We start from the raw sequence: 19,860 nt of genomic DNA on the forward strand, positions 1-19,860 counted from the left end.
GCCTCTTCTAAGTAAATAAGTACCTGCCACTAGTAAAAATTCTTGTTCACCCTAATTCACAACTACTGAGGACCTGTTCTGGCTGGTGACTGAGGGAAAAAAAAAATCCAAATTTGGTGGAAAATGCTCATAATTCTTCAACAATTTCTGAAGGATTAATAAATAAATCTGGACACACACACACCCCCCCGCCATCATGTAATCTCACCCAACTCGCACAAAATTTCCAGTATAAACAGGTAATTTAAATAGAACTTTAGAGATGGATATAACCAAATCAAGTTTTAAGGCTGGTAATTCTCAGTCATATAATAAAAGGTCACTATGTCAAAATACACTCTTTGTTCTTCCCATATTTTATACAGGATTTGTGGAGGAGAAATGAAACTTAAGAAATTCTAAATTCATTCAATAAAAGCAAAAAAGTAAACTCAAATATTTTGTTGCACATCCCATTAGTGAATCAGAAACCATTTTATATGAGGGTGTTTCAAATGTTGTTAAAGTGAAAAAAAATGTTTAGCTTATTTAAAATTCTTGTTTAGGGTCAATTTTAAGTATTTAGTTCCTTAGCCAGTAAAATATTTTTTAATCTTTTAAATATATTAGGAAATGGTTTTGTATTTTATATATTCTCTATTAACTATAATCAATAATTTAATCAATTATCCAAAGTACTTTATTTGTGAACAATGTTAAGAAACTGATGAAAGCAACTTTGTATAATTATGCTTTGTTTTACAAATTCAAAGTAATAAATATGTTCATTTTCTTATTCTTTCCAAAGGTTCAATTTATAAAAAGCTATTACTGTTTTAAAATCTCAAAACACAGTCTGTGCTTAGTAACATTTTCAAATTTGTCTCTAAGAGCCTGGTGCTATGAAGAGAAGGAGGGAAGGTGGTTGGGGACAGGAAAGAAAGGAAGAGAATATTCTTAAAATGAATGTTGATAAAATTAAGAGGAATAATGGGTACCATCAGTTAACTATATAAAAACTTCATGATGTTTTAGCACAACCTGGTGGTGATTATTTTAGGTACAGCAGATGTCAGGAAAATAAAATTTTCTAGTGACTTTAAATCCACTTACGGTAATACCCTTTTAATTCACAAATTTAAATATAGACATTCAGAGCAACCATAAAAACATACGCCTTATTCTTAAACGGCATTTCGAAGAAAGGAGTTAGCCAAAAACAATAGCAAAATTACATGATTACAGTAGGCTGACTGTGCACACGATATCCTTTGAGTAAATGTCAGAAAGTAAAATAATCACAGTTCTCTACTGTCATCAAATTATTTTTAAAACCTAATTTTGGTACTCCTATGAACAAAAGTACAAAAATCTCTTTATGATGAACTGCTTAGAACAGTATAAACACTACTGTTTCGTTTCTTCAGCATCTTTCTCTCTAAAACTCTTCTGTACTTCCTATAGCAATTACTTTGTTGGGGCAACTTAAGTCTAAAAAGGCTTTATGTGAGTGTCCATTGGTTACCGATGTGCTTGTTCTTTTTAAGAGAAACTGTATATTGTTCACCTAGATGGCATTTGGCATACTAGTCTTCAGCATATACTAAAGTTTATTAACAAATGTGTGGGACAAGATTATTCTAATATTTAAAGTATGAACAGTAACATTCTTTTAGAAACAAAGCAAATCTAATAAAATTTGGTATTATCAAAATCTTGTTCTGCTCTAGCTCTTTCCATTATTCCATATATCTTCTTCCTATATGAGGGTAAAATACCTGAGAACTTACTAGATAGTGAACCTCCCAATATATTTAGGAAGATTTATTTTGAATGTGTTAAATGTGTCCAGTATAAAATAGCATACATAGGTAAAATGCTACAAGAGCTTAGAATGTAATTGCAAAGATGTGTTTTGTACATTTGTCAATATTTACAAAATTCCTTTATCTCACTCATTCTATAATATTCACTACCAGCATTGACTCCCATGTGCTCCCTGGGCTCATTTGAAGTACAGGACACAGTAAATTATTTGACTGATGACTTTCTCCACTCTCCTAAAGGTGGTATATAATCATTATCATTCTAGATGCTTCAGGGAGTTAGGGCTTAATTCTCTCCCGGAAATCCAAATAAGAAAGACTGATACACAATAGCGTACCTCCTCTTCTTCCCCAAAATACTCTAGCCTTAGAACCATAGTATATCTATTTTGTTTTCATAGTATTATGTATTTAACTAATGGCAGACTGTCCTGTATTCGTAACCACAGGGGACAGTTGTTTGAAAACACCCAATTTTATACATTTAAATCTTATTCTCCCTCATTATATTTTTCTTTTCAGTCCCTGCCTTTGTCAAGCTCAGTATACATCAATCTCAGTATACATAACAAGTCACCTTTTTTGTGACTTCTTACTGATTTTCTAACCAGAAACAACAAAAATCTTTGAAGGTCTTCCGGAAATTTAGAGGCTACCTACCATTTCTTGATCTTAATATAAAGCACATATAAATTTTGAGTTATCCTGTTCCTATGAACTCATGATGAAAGATGAATGATTTTCATCAAAAAGGTGGTATGGATTTTGAAAACCTTTACTTGACTCTCTTAAGAGGATAAACAAATGCTAATAGTTGATAAGGGTTTTGTGATACGTGCTAACTGGAAAATTCTTAAAGCTCATATTATTAAGCCATAGCAAATACTTTTAAAAGGATCTCATTCCAGGCTGGAGGGACCTTTTTTTAAATTATACTGCAATGTAATTTGAAACTAAAGATAATTTTCCTTGCTAACACTGTGGAGCAAGTTTGCTTAGCTTCTTCAGTGGTTTGACTTCTTTCCTCTTAAGCTAATGGTGACAAAGATCCTAAAACAAGAATCTCTTGAGTTTTAAAGAACTATCCCAACACATTTATACATTGGAACACTAGTCATACTACTCTATACTATAGACCACAGGCTGACAAACTTTCTTTGTAAAGGGTCAGATAGTAATTATTTTAGGTTTTGTAAAGATGTAGTCTCTGAAACAATACTCAACTATCACTGTTGTACAAAAGCAACCACAAATCATGAGTAAAAGAGAAAGTATAACTGTGTTCCAATAAAACTTTATTTATGGACATAGAATTGTGTATTAATTTTCTTAAAATATGCTTTCTTTTTAATTACTTAAAATTGTACACAATCCTTAGCCCACAGGCCATGAAAAGCAGGCAATGGGCTGGATTTGGTTCATAGGCCAGAACTGGCTGTGCCTTGTATGGACAAAAACGCTTAAAATTCCAAGTCTTCAAAGACTTTTGTTTTTTAGATCTCTCATTTTAAAACTTATACCAGACAAGTTATCTACTTTCTGGATAAATATACTCACATGAGAAAGAGAAAATAATTCAGAATACATATCTCTACTTAAAAAAAAAAAAAAAAATCTGCAAAATGAATGTTTCACCTTAAAACATATAATTAGGAAACATTTAAAATTTTTATTCTATGCAGTATAAAACAATATGCATAGATTTGGTACATAATTTCTTGGTTTGTACTTTAAGAAAAAGACAATGAGGAAAAGGTTTATAAATTTCTCCCTTTTATAAAAAGTTGCAACTGAAATCAGCAATTCCTTGCATGTACAACCATCAACTCTGAATATATGAATTACACCTAGGAATTGGAATTTACCTAGGAGTTGTGGGTGCTCTTTTAAAATGTACAATTATATCATAGAACACTATGACTTCTACAATTTGGGACAGTTTTGAATATGAAACTCCTGCCTCCATATATATAAGGAAACAAGAAAACTCTTTCCAGTCATTAAGTATAAAAAAAACTTCACAGTCTGATTTACCTTTATCAAAGGTAAAATGATTCACTGCTACATTTCATGGATTATTTTGATTCTCAGTAGTTCCTTAACACAAAATACATTTTGCATGAAATTTTATCTGTTTGGGTTTTCCAAAGCAAGATACTAATACAAAATGAACTAAACTGACAGAAGTCCATGGGCTAAAGAAAAAGGAATTAAATATAAAATGTTCACCAACTTTATCCTTTCTAATTTTCAACAGCGTCAGGTACTGAGACCTAATTGGTGTCTTGTGTCTATCCATTACGAACATAACTCAATCTTCTATTTTAATTCTCAATGTCATCTTTTCCTTGGTGCTTTACTGAGCGACGTAGAAGATCATTTCGTCCGACTTCCATCATCTGTTCTTCCCAAGATTTCATTTCATTATAATAACGAATTTTATCATCATTAGCAAGTTGAATATATACCTGAGAAAAAGTGTGACTGTTAAAATGATTTCTTTAGAAGAATCCTTTACAATTAATATATGGAATGTTCCATATACTCTAGAAATCACCTTACTGTTCTACATGTATAAAAAGGGACTGAAGAATGTTTTTTTGAGATAAAAGATGAGAAAAGGGCCAGAGATAAAGATTTTTTTTACGAATTAATAAAGTTGGTAAAATTTTAGGGCTTGGGATATGGGAAAGGAGAAGAGGCAAGGAGTAATCCTCAGTGAGTAGAGTGAACACTAAGTTATGAGTGACATTGTTTTAAATACCAATTTTATTCACAGTTAAAAACTAACCAAACTATTTCTAAGGATATAAAAATAATATTAAAATACTTTAACTGTGTTACTAATGGTACCAAGTTGTTTTCACATGAATCAAGCCTTGCCCTAGTATATTTCCTCACAGATATTCTAACTAGACACTAGAAACTAAAAACATACTTACTTGCTTTTGAGAACTAGAGAGATTTTTCCAGTTTTCATTTATAGTCTTCAGCTTTACCTGTAAAACACATATGTTTTAAGCACCAGATACAGAAACTTTAGTGGTTAAAGTTTTTACTATTATCCATTCTAAAATCATTCTAAAATCTCAGATGTCAATAATCACAAATTCTCATCAGCCTTAACTTTCTAAATAAAAACTACTAAATTGTTAAAACATAGAAAAAAATGACTGAGATAAGGATATTTATCTTTTTTATTGAGATAAAATCAACATGTAACATTTTATTAGTTTCAGGTGTAAACCTGATTATTTATTTGTAAATACTGTGAAATGATCACCACCATAAGTCTAGTTAACATCTGTCATAATAAAATAGTTACAAAAGTTTTTATGATGAGAATTTTTAAGATCTATTCCAGGTAATTAAAATATGCAATACAGGGCAGCCTGGGTGGCTCAGCGGTTTAGCGCCACCTTTGGCCCAGGGCATGATCCTGGAGACCCGGGATTAAGTTCCACATTGGGCTCCCTGCATGGAGCCTGCTTCTCCCTTTGCCTGTGTCTGCCTCTTTCTCTCTGTGTCTCTCATGAATAAATGAATAAAATATAAAAAAATAAAATAAAACATGCAATACAGGGATACCTGGGTGGCTCAGCGGTAGAGCATCTACCTTCAGCTCAGGGCATGATCCCAGGATCCAGGATCCAGTCCCGCATCAGGCTCCCTGAGAGGAGCCTGCTTCTCCCTCTACCTATGTCTCTGTCTCTCTCTCTCTCTCATGAATAAATAAATCTTTTAAAAAATAAAATATGCAATATGGTATTATTAACTATAGTCACCATGTTGTACATTACGTTCTCAAGACTTATTTAAAATTAGAAGTGTGTGTCCTTTGACCATTCTCACCCATTTTTAGCCCCAATCCCAAAATCTGGCAAGCACCAATTCATTTTCTGTATATACGAACTTGGTTGTTTTGTGGTTGTTTTCAAGATTCCAAATACGAGAGATCATATAGTATTTGTCTGTTTCTGATTTATTTCACTTAGGATATGCCCTTAAGGGCCATCTGTGCCATTGCAAATAGGAAGATTTCATTCTTTTTGATGGCTAAATATTCCACTGTATATTTGTATATACACACCATAGTTTCTTTATCCATTCATTCATTGATAGACAGTTGGATTGCTTCCATGTCTTGATTATTGTAAATAATGCCCAATGAACATAGGGGTGTAGCTATTTTTTTGAGTTAGTATTTTTGGTTACTTTGGATAAATATCCAGAAGTAGAATAGTTGGATCATACGGTAATTCTATTAATTTTCTGAGGAACCTCCATACGATTTCTATAGTGAGCTACAATTTACATTTCCATGAAACATGTACAAGGGGGTTCCCTTTTCTCAGCATCATTGCCAACACTCATTATTTTTTCATCTTTCTGATAATAGACATTCTAACAAGTGTGAGGTGATATCTCATTGTGGTTTTGATTTGCATTTCCCTGATCATTACCGATGCTGAACCTACCCGTTAGCCATCTGTAGGTCGTCTTTGGAAAAATATTCAGATTCTCTCCTCATTTTTCAATTGGGTTGTACAAGTCCTTTACATATATTAGATATTAAGCCCTTATCAGATATATGATTTTCAAATATTTTTCTCTCATTCAGTAGGTTGCCTTTTCATTTTGTTAATGGCTTCCTTTGCTGTGTGGATTATCTTTTTTGGCTCAGCAATGTTTTTTTTTTTTTTAATTTTTATTTATTTATGATAGTCACACAGAGAGAGAGAGAGAGAGGCAGAGACACAGACAGAGGGAGAAGCAGGCTCCATGCACCGGGAGCCCGACGTGGGATTCGATCCTGGGTCTCCAGGATCGCGCCCTGGGCCAAAGGCAGGCGCCAAACCGCTGCGCCACCCAGGGATCCCTGGCTCAGCAATATTAATATTTAAGTATAAACCTAAATTCCTAGGATAGACTTACTTCAAAGACTACATTTTTCTTTTTTTTTTTTTTAAGATTTATTTATTTATTCATGAAAGACACGGGGAGACAGACAAAGACATATGTAGAGGGAGAAACAGGCTTCCCGCAGGGAGCCCGATGCAGGACTCAATCCTGGATCCCAAGAGCCAAAGGCTGATGCTCAACCGCTGAGCCACCCAGTCGTCCCCAAAGACTGTTTTTATTTCTTCCCTGTATTTTAATGTTTTATTCTAAAATTTGTGCCAAAGTATTTAAATGTAGCCATAGGAACAATACAACACTAGTTCTTAATTCTACTTAGCTGAACTTAATTTTATGACTTGGAAAAAGTCATTATTACCTCCCTCAGGCTTGGTTCTTCATTTATAAAATAAAGGGATTCGGGGAACCCATGGCTGGAGGAGAGGCAGAGAGAAAAGAGTCAGCACCCCTCATATACCTTGTGCTCTTTCTCCCAGAAAGCAGAAACTGAAGAAATAAATGAATGGGTAGAGAATGAGGGACAAAGGGAGACACAGAGGGGCAGAAGGCAAGTGTGAAGGAGAGAGGGAAAACGGTCTGAAAAGTAACTGTTTAAAACCAAGAGAAAATCATCAGTGATTTGAAGGAGAAGCAGAATGAGAATAATGAACTTTACTGTTCTGAACCCTAAATTTCTCCCATCAACAAAAATGGAGGTACCAGATAGTATCTGAGACTACATAACCATTACCTTTTGAACATTTTAAAATTTACTTTTATAAACACATCTAATATACTCCAGGAAAGTTACTCATTAAATAATTGCTCTCTTAGCTCTGGAAGGAATTGCTTTAATGCTCTCAAGTCTTTCTCTAATTAACTTTTTATTTATATTTAATCCATAAAGTTTTATATTCACTGAATTAAACAATAATTTACGAAGCTCTATCCCTAAATGATCTGAGCTTTCACCTAAATAAAATAATCCATTAAAGGAAATTAAAGAGATGGAAAGATGTTTACTCCTAAAACCTATTAAACATCATGTGTCCATCATGTGAGGACACAGTAAGATGGTACCAGCTATGAACCAAGAAAGATCTCACCAGTAGGCAATTATGATGCCTTGATCTTAAACTTCCCAGCCTCCAGAACTGTGGCAATACATTTCTACTGCTCATTTTTTTAAGAAAAATAAACGAATAAACATTTTTAATGGCATAAGCCTACATGGACAAAACAACAGGAAAGAGCACTACCAACACAAAATTTTAGAAGCTGAAAAGCAGGTGGAGAAATGGTAACTGACTTACCTAACCAATAAGGCAGATTCCCAAGCTGGCATTGGGGAAACCCAAAAAAGCAAACCGGTTTATAATGCAGAATTCCCAAAAAGCTCAGGAATTGGCAGCATCAGATAAGAAGAAAACAGAAGTGAAAGTTGGGCTTAAAATAGGAGACTGACTGAAATTCACTTGAAAAGGAGATTAAATCCCCACCATGGGCAGATTCTAGGATTTATCCTCTCAAAAGGGCAAAATAGAGCTATTCTGTGGTTCCCAGGTATAGCTGGAGCCAGTGGTGCCATACTGAAAACGAGGAGATTAAGTAAAAATATATACAGTATCCCAGAAAGAAAAGCAAAAGAAGCTACGAGAAAGCAATACAGAAAAGAAAATGAGAGGACCAGCTCAGAAGACTCTCTTTTAGAACAGAGGAAAAAAAGGGGGGGAAGGGAAGAAAAAAAGAAAGGAGATCACATTCTAACAGTCAAAACTGTTTTATATTTCTCAAAAGCAATACCAGGAAGCTACAAGAGAAGAAAGTATATTTTTAAAATTTTGAAAGAACATGATTCCTACCCTAGAATTCTGTGCCCAAACTATCAAACAAATGGAAGGATAGAGATTTTTTCAGACATGCAAAAAGTAAAAAAAAACTGATCTCCCATGTACTCTCACTGGGGAGATGCTGTAACAGAATCAGTAAACCAAGAAAGACAACAGAAGAAGCAAAAGCGAGTGTCAACTGTGCACTAAGCATAAAAGGCCACAACCAAACTGGAACAAATCAGAGCTTCACACTGAAACCGACAGAATAGTGAATGCATCTAAATGCACTGAAAGCTGGTGAACACCTAAGAGTTTAAAGCTAAACTACTGATAGTATATAAAAAGCTAAGGAAACAGAAACACAAAATATAATGAACTTCGGTAGGAATGAGTTTTGTAAAAAAGGAAAAATAATCATAGCAAATGGCACAGCTTACTATGACTAACATTTACATAATCATAACAACATAGTAGATACTGACCTAACCAAAATTATAACTATACTGGGAGGCAGGGGAGTGGAGACATGAACAATGGGATGAGGAAGTATTAAATGTTGGTCTTAAATAGTGGGAGGTAATGCCTAAAATATAGATAAATGCTTCAAATTGGAAAAAATCAAGAAGTAACAATATAAGGTATTATTTAGAAATATGGAGGTAAATACCACAAGAATGAGGGAACAGTGAAAGGGTTCTGCTTCTGGAGTAAGCAGTATGACAGGGCTATGAAAACTGGTCCCTTTCATAACAAGTCTTATTTTGATTCTTTTAATTTTTTTTTTTTTTTTTTTTATGATAGTCACAGAGAGAGAGAGAGAGGCAGAGACACAGGCGGAGGGAGAAGCAGGCTCCATGCACCGGGAGCCTGATGTGGGATTCGATCCCGGGTCTCCAGGATCGCGCCCTGAGCCAAAGGCAGGCGCCAAACCGCTGCGCCACCCAGGGATCCCTATTTTGATTCTTTTAACTGTGAGGATGTATAACCACTATTTTTTAAATGATTAAAAATGACAATTGCATTAATTTTAATTTCCCAAGATAGAGTCCCTCAGCCATTAAGCTTTCTGAGTGATTCTAAGGTACAGTCTGAGTTGAGAACTACAGATTTAGAAGAGTTCTCTAGCATTTAACTTTCTTATACTGGTAAGAAAACTAAATCCTGGGGCGCCTCGGTGGTTCAGTCAGTTAAATGTCTGCCTTCAGCTCGGGTCATGATACCAGGGTCCTGGGATGGAGCCCCACATGGCAGGGAAGGGGGGGCCTCTCCCTCTGCCTCTCCCTCCCCACTCACGCACACATACTCTCTTGCTCACTCGCTCTGTTCTCTCTCAAATAAATAAAATCTTAAAAAAAAAAAAAAATCCAAAGTAAGTCAGTGACTGAGCAAATTCCAACTAAGAAAATAAACAGGCATGTATTTTAGTAGTGTAAAGCCATAGAAGCCAAATTTTAAAATCCCAAGGAGTAGGGTACCTGGGTTGCTCAAATGGTTAAGCATCTGGCTCTTGATTTCAGCTCAGGTCATAATCTCAGGGTCCTGGGACTGAGCCCCATGTCAGGCTCCCTACTCCCCCCTTCCCTCTGTCCCTCCCCTCATGCACTCTCTAGAATAAATAAACCTTTAAAAAAATAAAATCCCAAGGAATAAATCAGTGAAAGTATATAGCCAGGGAAGTCTGTGTCACATACACATTAATCAAATGTTCAACAGACTTGAGAAATTAACTACAGATCCAAATAACACAAAATGTGGCAGATTGGCAAAAGCCTTCATCTCAGATTGATAAAAGAGTTACGGATAGGGATCTGAACACCTTTCTTACCTATCATATTATGAAAGAAAAATACGATTGCCCATTTGAAGCTTCTAAGGAGGAAATAAAGAATAAGCCACAGCAGGAATGACAAGCTTTTTATTTTGACACATTCATATGATGGCATTCATGTGTATAGTACATGCCCATGGGCATCACCGAAACTTTATTAAAGAATATAATATGAAGCAATAAGTTATATTCAAATCTCAGTATAAAATACTGTTACTCTACTCATTCTTTCCCAGTGATTACAAAATAGTTAAGAATTGCCAGATAAGAAGTCTCCAGAACTTTTTCAATTTGAAAATGTTATTTAAATTTTTAAAAATTGCCTATACATATATTGGCCACTAAGTACTCAAATTAATTGTATGTGGAAAGAAAAAGGGTTTTCCTTTAAAATAGAGATACAAGAGGACTTTATTTGTATAAAGTACTTATTTATAATAATTTACTAATGTTCTTCACCTCCTAACATATGGCATCCCTACAACTGTCTAAATATTTTAAAAATCAAAATAAGCAAATATTTAAAAACAAATGGGGTTCTGTTTTACCTGTGATGTACCATCCTTAGTTTCCTGGAACCTTTCAGCTATAAAAATGTTATAAGCTGAGCGAGGTCTTTTCGGTTTTCCAAGCATTGTTAACTCCTGAGTAACAAAAATGGAAGAGTCAGAGTTTTAACTTCTGTGAGACTTAACTTTACCTACAGAAACTTTATTCACTACTATGCATTACGGAAAGTTTCTGTAAGTCAGTGTTATGATTCTTATACAAACTACCTGTTCATTCTTAGGATGAGAATTTTTTTGATAGCACCAAGTTTTGAAAATTGTAACAGATTTTAGGAGTTCTTTTCCATATAAAAACACTTCCTTTACATATTATTTTCATGGTCTCCACAAATGGAATAACTAAGCATATATGTACAAAATCTTTTTTAAAGGTTAAAACAATCTCAGCTTCATCCTTACAGGACACTACCATCTACAGGTCACTACATGCCTCTACCACAACTCATGAACACTAGATTACCTATTTAATAAGGCTGAGCATCTGACTTCTGATTTCGGCTCGGTCAGGATCTCTGGGTCATGGAATCGAGCCCCGCGTCACGCTCCACACTCAGCATTGAGTCTGCTTGAGTTTCTCTCCCTCTGCCTGCCCTCCCACTGATTCACATGTGCTCTTTCTCTCTTTCTCAACTAAATAAATAAATCTTTAAAGGAAATAAAAGGCAGGGGTGCCTGGGTGGATGAGTCAGTGAAGCAACTGCCTTCGGCTCAGGTCATGATCTCAGGATCCAGGAATCAAGCCCTGCATTGGGCTCTCTGCTCACTGGGGAACCTGCTTCTCCCTTTTCTGCTCTCCCTGCTTGTGCTTTCTCTGTCAAATAATTAAATAAAATCTTTAAAAACAATAAATAAATAAATGAATGAATGAATGAATGGCTTTAACCTATGTTTTAAATGCAAAAATCAGTTTTATCCACAGGGAACATAAAACACAGTGATTTCATTTTAATTCCAGTGTATTTGTTACTTCTGATACTTATATACAGTCCCAGCAATCAGTGGCCTAGTACTGAGTATCCTGGGGAATCAGTACAGGTATGGGATTCTTATACTTAGCAGATTCAGGGCCAGGAAGAAAGTATCAGAGAAAAAAAAAAAAAAAAGTGCTAACCTCTGCAGAGCTAAAAAGTGAGAAAGCTAAAAAAAGAAACAGTATAGCAGTTTACTCCATGAAAGAGGTAAGGCTGGAGCTGCAGCAGAGGAGACGTAGGACTTCAGCTGGTGAAGAAGCCTTTTGGTGAGTGGAGAGCAAAGTACAGTATCTGTTTGAAAAATAGGGGCGCCGGGGTGGTTCAGTCAGTTAAGCATCTGCCTTTGGCTCAGGTCATGATCCCAGGGTCCTGGGATCGAACCCCGCATCAGGCTCCCTGCTCCTGCCAGGAGTCTTCCTCTGCACCTTCCCCTGTTCATGGTCTCTCACACTCTCGCTCTTAAATAAGTAAATAAAATCTTTAAAAATAAATAAATAAATAAAAGGAATATGAAGACAAGAAAGAAAAAGGAACAAAAGAAACATACAAAGGGAAATCCTGTATCACCTCCCAATCCTCATTTCTGGTCCTTCCCACTCTTAACACTGAATGGGTGCATTAAAGAGGAAGGGAAAATAAAAGAGGGAGAATAAACTTTAATACTCACACCTCCAAATACCATCCCTAAGCAGACACTATTTCTGTTATTATCTTTCCTGGCTTCCTTCTACCAATTGAATCAGAAGACTAGATGACTATCTAGGTTACCTACTTTAAAATGGGTGAGTCCTCAACTCTGGTGCTAGGAGGACTTGACATTAGAGTCAGGGAGAGAAATGTTGGCATCACATTAAACTCTCAAATCTATTATTCTAAAGACATAGTTTTTAACGCTAATGACCATTTTCTTTCTTTTTCTTTTTTTTTTAAAGATTTTATTTATACATTCAAGACAGAGAAAGAAAGCATGAACGGGGGAGAGGCTGAGGGAGAGGGAGAAACTGACTCCCCACTGAGCCAGGAGCCCGATCGATGCCGGGCTTGATCCCAGGACCTGGAGATCATGACCTGAGCCACCCATGTGCCTCTTATGACCATCTTCTATAGTTTAAGTACTAGACCAGCAAGCTGACCACCTCATACCTAAAACTGGTTCCATACAAAAATGTAGTCTATCAAGCAACAGAATTTATGTTGATTAATAGCCTTAAGCTGGGAATTACAAATTTGAACCATGTGGGGTTTTTAATAAGGAAAAATAGAATTTCATCTTATAGGTACTTTTTCCTTGACTAGATACAATAAGTCACTTCTCTCTGATGCGTTAATGAATTCAGTCTATTCAACATTCAGAATAAAACTCACCATTACTTATAAAACAATTCAAATCAGTAGGTTATTCTAGACAAGACCCAGAAGAAAAGATTCTTGTTACTCCTGATTTGGCTGTTTCCTGACTCTGTTCATACAGCTTTCATACTAGTCCTAACTACATATCTTAAATTCAGATACATCTGAAAGTAGTGACAAGGGTTTCCAAGACAGACTCAACGCCAACTGGTACTAGTGGCAAAAAAGAATTATGTCGTTATTTCCTAAATGGAATATGCCTTATGACATTCTACCATTTAGGGATATATATCAAAATAAGAAAAACTCGCCTATTCATAGTTATATAAATTTCAGTCCTTTGCCAAAGGAAAAGAATATTTCATTGATACTCACTCTTTTTTTTATTAATGCTTTCTTTTTTAGACGTTTTTGCAGGATTTCTTTTTCCAAAGACATGATCTGACTTGGAGTTAACTGTTCTTGAATTCTGTTTATCTCTTCTTTGTATGCCTGCCAGTCTGCCCTGTAAGCATCTTCATAGATCTATAAACAAAAAACTCAAATAAGAAGTCAATAAACTACTGCTGATAGTACATAATAGCACACCTGCCAGGGAAAAACAACTACATGACTTCATATAAAGACAGACTGAAACTCCAAGTGGAAAACGTGCTCTGGAATCACATGTATATGGATTAAAAACATGTATCTTTCACATATATGCTAACCAAGGCGAGAGTTTAACAATTAGTCTTCAATTTCAGATTGCTGCCAAACCCTCCGTCACCACTGCCATATATCCATATTCTAATCATTTATGTGAATCTGAAGGTGTGAAGTTCCTTTATAGATAATGGGTGTTAAAAAAAAATTTTTTTTGATCCCTCAAAGGACATGACTATTGTTCTTAACTGCAGAATAGTTAGTCAGCAATGCTGAAAACCAATATGCTTACTTTTTTCTCTGATTCAGGAAGTTCCCTCCAAAGTTGGGCGATTTTTCTAATTAGTTCTGAATTTTTTGCATCTACAGATTGGAATAAAATGAAAAAGGTCACAATTTTGTCTCAGGATTAACTTCTAAAGACTTCTAGGAAAGCATAATCCATTAGCTCTAAGTTCTATTACAGACGCCTCTATACCACACACAACTTAATACAATGATTTAGGTTTTCTTTAACCAACTAATTTAAATATGATAATTCATATTTTATCAAACATTCTTAAAATCTGTTATCTAAACAGTAAGAAGTATATCACATACCCACAAAATAGTCATCAAAAATTATTTGTTTAAGCAGTTGGGTAATCAACTTCTTCAAGCTCTTTGCTTTTTATTTCAAACAAAACTTTTTTCCCAGTCTTTCAAGAATTATTAAGCTTATAAAACCTGACTAAACAGTAAAATACAGTTTTGATTCATGTAACATCTTGTATTTCAATTACAGAATTACTACTTGCAAACAAACTATTCTAAAATCAATTCATTCTTCCCCATTTCCTTCCTCATCTTAATTGGAATGCCGGGGATGTATGTAAACATTTTAACAAACCACTAAGTTTGAACTACCAAATTTTAAAAATGTATTACTGAAACATGTCTCTTAAACCAGTTTTTTATAATGTGAGAATTTTCATTACAGCTCATTTGGTTTTCACAAGTGCCCCATGAAAGAGCTTTAGAAATCATAAACAAAGTTGACTATTATTAATTTAGTTACTATCTTTACACCACTATAGCCCCAAGTGAAGGTCCACAGCCCTTCTAGGGAGCCAACAAACATCCTACCTGAAAATCTTTCTTTTTTTTCAGGAATGCAACCAATTTACAGTGAAAAAACTCTTAAAATTAGCAGCAATTTGTTTAGAGCTTTAGTTTACAAAACACATCCACATAAGTTATTTCATTGCAACTCCATTAACAATTCCCTGAAGCAAGAGCTGAGAGAGAAAATGATTCATCAATGGTCCTCCAGGCTAATGGCAACTAGATCCCCAAAATTCAGTTTTTCCAGCCTTTTCCCTGGGAGCTTTCCACTCCACATACTGCTATTTCTAAAATACTTTCCATTAAATAAGTCAGGAGGATAAAGTCAATGATACTGTAACAGCGTTGTGACTGATGGTAGCTACACTTGTGAGTACAGCATAATGCAGAAAGCTGTGGAATCACTAGAATCACTGTTGTACATCTGAAACTAACGTTAATACTGTGCGTCAACTATACTTCAATAAAAAAATATATACAGTAATTTAAAAAGAAGATAAAATATCTTCCATAAGCTCTCAATTATTTTAAAGGGATTTCTACTTGGTAAAAAATGTCATACTTCCTATTTTACGTACCACTAAAAGTAATGGTTATGTCACCGGATGCTTTGAAAATGCGTATCAAGTTTGAAGTTTAACTGCTTAGTGACCTCTTTATCACTTTAGAAAAGAGTAAATGCTCCAAAACTCCTTACCTGGGTTCTGAGCTTTAAATATGGGTAGCTGTTCTTTAGAAAATCGAACGTATGAAGTCAGAGGCTTCTTTGGGTAACAATTCGCGGTGGATGAAAAACATCTCGGTACATACGCAAAACTAGGTACAAAGAAAACAACCGAGATCAAGTATTTAAGTACCAATATTCATTTGTATATGAACACAGATCCGAGATTAGATGTCATCAAGATGCTACAATGACACCGTGTTAGTAACATTTAAAACCCTGTCCTAACCAGAAGGAAGACCTGCAAAGCTGAAGCATCAAAGCTCTTATCTACGCCTCCTCGGAAGGGCAAAGTGGAGGAGAGCACGTATACTTCAGCTCCTGGGCCCTGCCTCCTTAACGCCCGTACTGATGGCGGGAGAGTCGTGGCGCGACTTCGCAGAAAAGCTCCGAACCTGTGCTACAAGGTTGGACAGTGCAGTGGGGCGGGGAGGAGGGGGGGACGGTGGAGAGGGGCGGGAAAGACTACTGGAGTAAGGCCTGGTCTCAAAGCCACCCTGGCAAAGTCGAGGTCTGAATCAAAGGGCCTAGACCTCCTAGGAGGGACAAAAAGTACACACTCCAACCCCAGGGCGTCCTGGGCGCGCCACCTCCCGAGGTGGCAGGCGAGCGGTCCTACCTGAAAGGAGAGCGCAGTCGACTTCCACAGCCCGCGCAGAGGTCCGCTCCGGACTTTCCCAGGGCACTCAGCACGCTCCACACGCCCCGGAAAAGCGCCATTGCACCAGCCTACAACGCAGCGACCGAGCGCCAATCTCGTAGAGCCCCGCGGCGCCAAGAGAACAACTCCAACAATGAAGACTAGAACCCGCTGGCGACCCTCTGCAGTTTCCTCTCATGCCCGCCACTAGCGAGGCACCATGGGAAATCCGCTAACATCCGGTTGGTAGTCGGGGGCGGGGCAAGGCAGAGTTGACGCAGGCGCCGTAGCGGCTTCCCCGGTGGGCGGGGCTGCAAAGGAAGAGGAGCTCGGGGGCGGAGAAGGGAAACCGCAGCCCGGCTCGCCTGCGGAGGGTCCTGGCCTCGAAGGGGCGCAGCTGAGCCGCCTCTGACCCCGGCCCCCACCCCTCCGCAGTCGGTTCCTCCGCGGGGCCGGGAAGCTGATGGAGGCACTGCGGGGGGCTCACCCCGATAAGGCAGTGCTGGCTGGCGTCCGCCTGTGACGACCGAAAGGGCTAGTACGTAACAGACAATTTCACTGCGAGGACGCGGGGTAACTGCGCCGCCCGCGCTGCTCCGAGGTCAGGCTGGCGGGTTGTCGCGGGAAGAGCAGAGCTGCGCAGTTCAAGGCGCAGCTGGAGCTCAGGAGTGCAGAAATACTACTGGGGCGGGCGTAGGCGAGTGGCAAGCGGTGCGTGCTTTCAGACCTACAAGTGCAGATAGATGTCCTCGCCTTGCCGCAGGGCCTGGTCTGTGTGTGTGAGGCCCGTGAGTCTGTTTTCAACAAGTTCCTCACGGTTTAACAAGTTCTGATGCCAGTGGTCATGGGACCACATTTAAAGCAATACTGATCTCGACCGGCCCCCCATCCACGGCAACTCTCCCAGACTCAGTCTTCAAGCCTGACATCCAACCCTGCTTAATTTGTGGGGAGGAGACTTCGGCTGTTTAGTTGTGCAGAGACTCTAGACCCAGCCTTAACGTTAAAGTTTGATCCCGAAATATTGCATCTCCTCTCTAAGATTCAGGTGAGGATGTTGGACTATAGTTTTGCCAAAGTCCTGAGAACGTGTGACAAATATGCCTTGAAATATTGATTGATACGCTGTACAGCATTTTCTGTGCAGGCAATAGCATGAAAAAGACTGGGAAGACCTAAACTAAAAGTATCTAAGGATCAGCTTTTACATTCCAGTTATTTCCAAGATAGCCACCTCCTGAAACAGCCTCTGTTGGGTAGCTATAGTTATTAACTCTTAATTGAATAATTGAAAATTCTCACCCCTGTAATATTAAGCTGAGAGTCATCTGCCTTTCTTTGGCTTTGAAACATTGGCCTTTTGCTGCTACAAAGGACTAAGCCCACTTCTTCTAAGTAGTAAGTAAGCAACTATCACTTTTTCTATCTTTATCTATTCTTTCTATCACCTATTCAGGCTCTCAGGGTTGAAAGGAACCTTCCAGGTCATCTGTTCAAACTTCCCATCTTGTCATGGAAGAAACGGGTTTTTTCTGATTATGTAACTATGTACAAGGCCCAAAACTCAGGTAAAAGACAAAATAGTTCCCCACTCCCAGTAAAGTCTAATGAGAGAAGCAAAGAAATAAAATATACTGCCAAGATAGAGGTAAGTATAGGATACACTACCTTATAGTTACATTTTACCTGAATTCTAATATAATTCATTTCTCTATATTTTCTAGAATGTTTTTGTTCTTTCAGATGTTTGATAAGTTAAAGTTCTTTTGGATATTTAAAAAATCTTTTTGTTGTTTTAAAGTGTCATTTTGAGGGGCACCTGGGTGGCACAATTGGTTAAGCAACTGACTCTTGGTTTCATGATCTCAAAGTCGTGGAATCAAGCCCCGTATCTGTGAGTTAGGGACAGATGGGGCTAGGTAGAGGGCCACAGAGTCAGGCTCACAAAAATCCCAAAAATGTGGAGTTGAAAGTAAACCAGAGATAGATAAACCAGACCATCCTGTCCCATGTGCCAGAGGTGGGGTCTTGTTATAACAGCTACTTGTGACCAAAAAAGAAATACCGGACCCTAAAAAGGAAGTAAGCCATTCAAAAGAAACAAAAGCAAAAATGAACTATTGGGACTTCATCAAGATAAGAAGCTTTTGCACAGCAAAGGATACAGTCAACAAAACTAAAAGACAACCTACAGAATGGGAGAAGATATTTGCAAATGACATATCAGATAAAGGGCTAGTTTCCAAAATCTATAAAGAACTTATTAAACTCAACACCAAAGAAACAAACAATCCAATCATGAAATGGGCAAAAGACATGAAGAGAAATCTCACAGAGGAAGACATGGACATGGCCAACATGCACATGAGAAAATGCTCTGCATCACTTGCCATCAGGGAAATACAAATCAAAACCACAATGAGATACCACCTCACACCAGTGAGAGTGGGGAAAATTAACAAGGCAGGAAACAACAAATGTTGGAGAGGATGCGGAGAAAAGGGAACCCTCTTACACTGTTGGTGGGAATGTGAACTGGTGCAGCCACTCTGGAAAACTGTGTGGAGGTTCCTCAAAGAGTTAAAAATAGACCTGCCCTACGACCCAGCAATTGCACTGTTGGGGATTTACCCCAAAGATTCAGATGCAATGAAACGTCGGGACACCTGCACCCCGATGTTTCTATCAGCAATGGCCACAATAGCCAAACTGTGGAAGGAGCCTCGGTGTCCATCGAAAGATGAATGGATAAAGAAGATGTGGTTTATGTATACAATGGAATATTACTCAGCAATTAGAAACGACAAATACCCACCATTTGCTTCAACGTGGATGGAACTGGAGGGTATTATGCTGAGTGAAATAAGTCAATCGGAGAAGGACAAACAGTGTATGTTCTCATTCATTTGGGGAATATGAATAATAGTGAAAGGGAATATAAAGGAAGGGAAAAGAAATGTTGGGAAATATCAGGAAGGGAGACAGAACATAAAGACTCCTAACTCGGGGAAACGAACTAGGGGTGGTGGAAGGGGAGGAGGGTGGGTGTTGGAGGGGAATGGGTGACGGGCACTGAGGTGGACACTTGACGGGATGAGCACTGGGTGTTTTTCTGTATGTTGGTAAATTGAACACCAATAAAAATTAATTAAAAAAAAAAAAGGAAGTAAGCCATTAAAGATGTTATCACTAGTCCTTACTTAATGGTGATATCAATAGAGATAGATGTTAAGTGGATTTAGGTTCCCTAGTTGGCTTTCAATAAAAGATCAACCCTACAAGCCCTCAGTGGCAACTATGTAGGGACCCCCTCACTTCTGAGAGCTTTCTCTGTATCTTTACTTAATAAACTTCTATCACTTTACTACTCTCCAGTGTCCGCGAGATTCATTCTTTGACTCCATGAGACAAGAACCAGCTCTCCCATATCATTGGGCTCCACACTCAGCATAGTCTCTTTCCCTCTGCCTCTCTTGCTCATACGACCTCTATC

General features: G+C 37.6%; 1 protein-coding gene across 1 annotated transcript; it reads right to left on the reverse strand.

Moving 5' to 3' along the window:
• Nucleotides 1-1,083: 1,083 nt before the first annotated feature.
• On the reverse strand, nucleotides 1,084-16,594 carry TFAM (transcription factor A, mitochondrial). The gene is made up of 7 exons (XM_041749973.1): nucleotides 16,347-16,594; nucleotides 15,701-15,819; nucleotides 14,192-14,262; nucleotides 13,630-13,779; nucleotides 10,913-11,008; nucleotides 4,748-4,804; nucleotides 1,084-4,273 (listed from the first exon to the last, which is right to left on the reverse strand). Exons 1-7 carry the CDS (start codon nucleotides 16,445-16,447, stop codon nucleotides 4,130-4,132), a joined length of 738 nt encoding a protein of 245 aa, XP_041605907.1. The 5' UTR covers nucleotides 16,448-16,594; the 3' UTR covers nucleotides 1,084-4,129.
• Between the last annotated feature and the right edge of the window lie 3,266 nt (nucleotides 16,595-19,860).

Source organism: Vulpes lagopus, chromosome 3, assembly GCF_018345385.1.
Source record: "Vulpes lagopus strain Blue_001 chromosome 3, ASM1834538v1, whole genome shotgun sequence".
NCBI lineage: Eukaryota > Metazoa > Chordata > Mammalia > Carnivora > Canidae > Vulpes > Vulpes lagopus.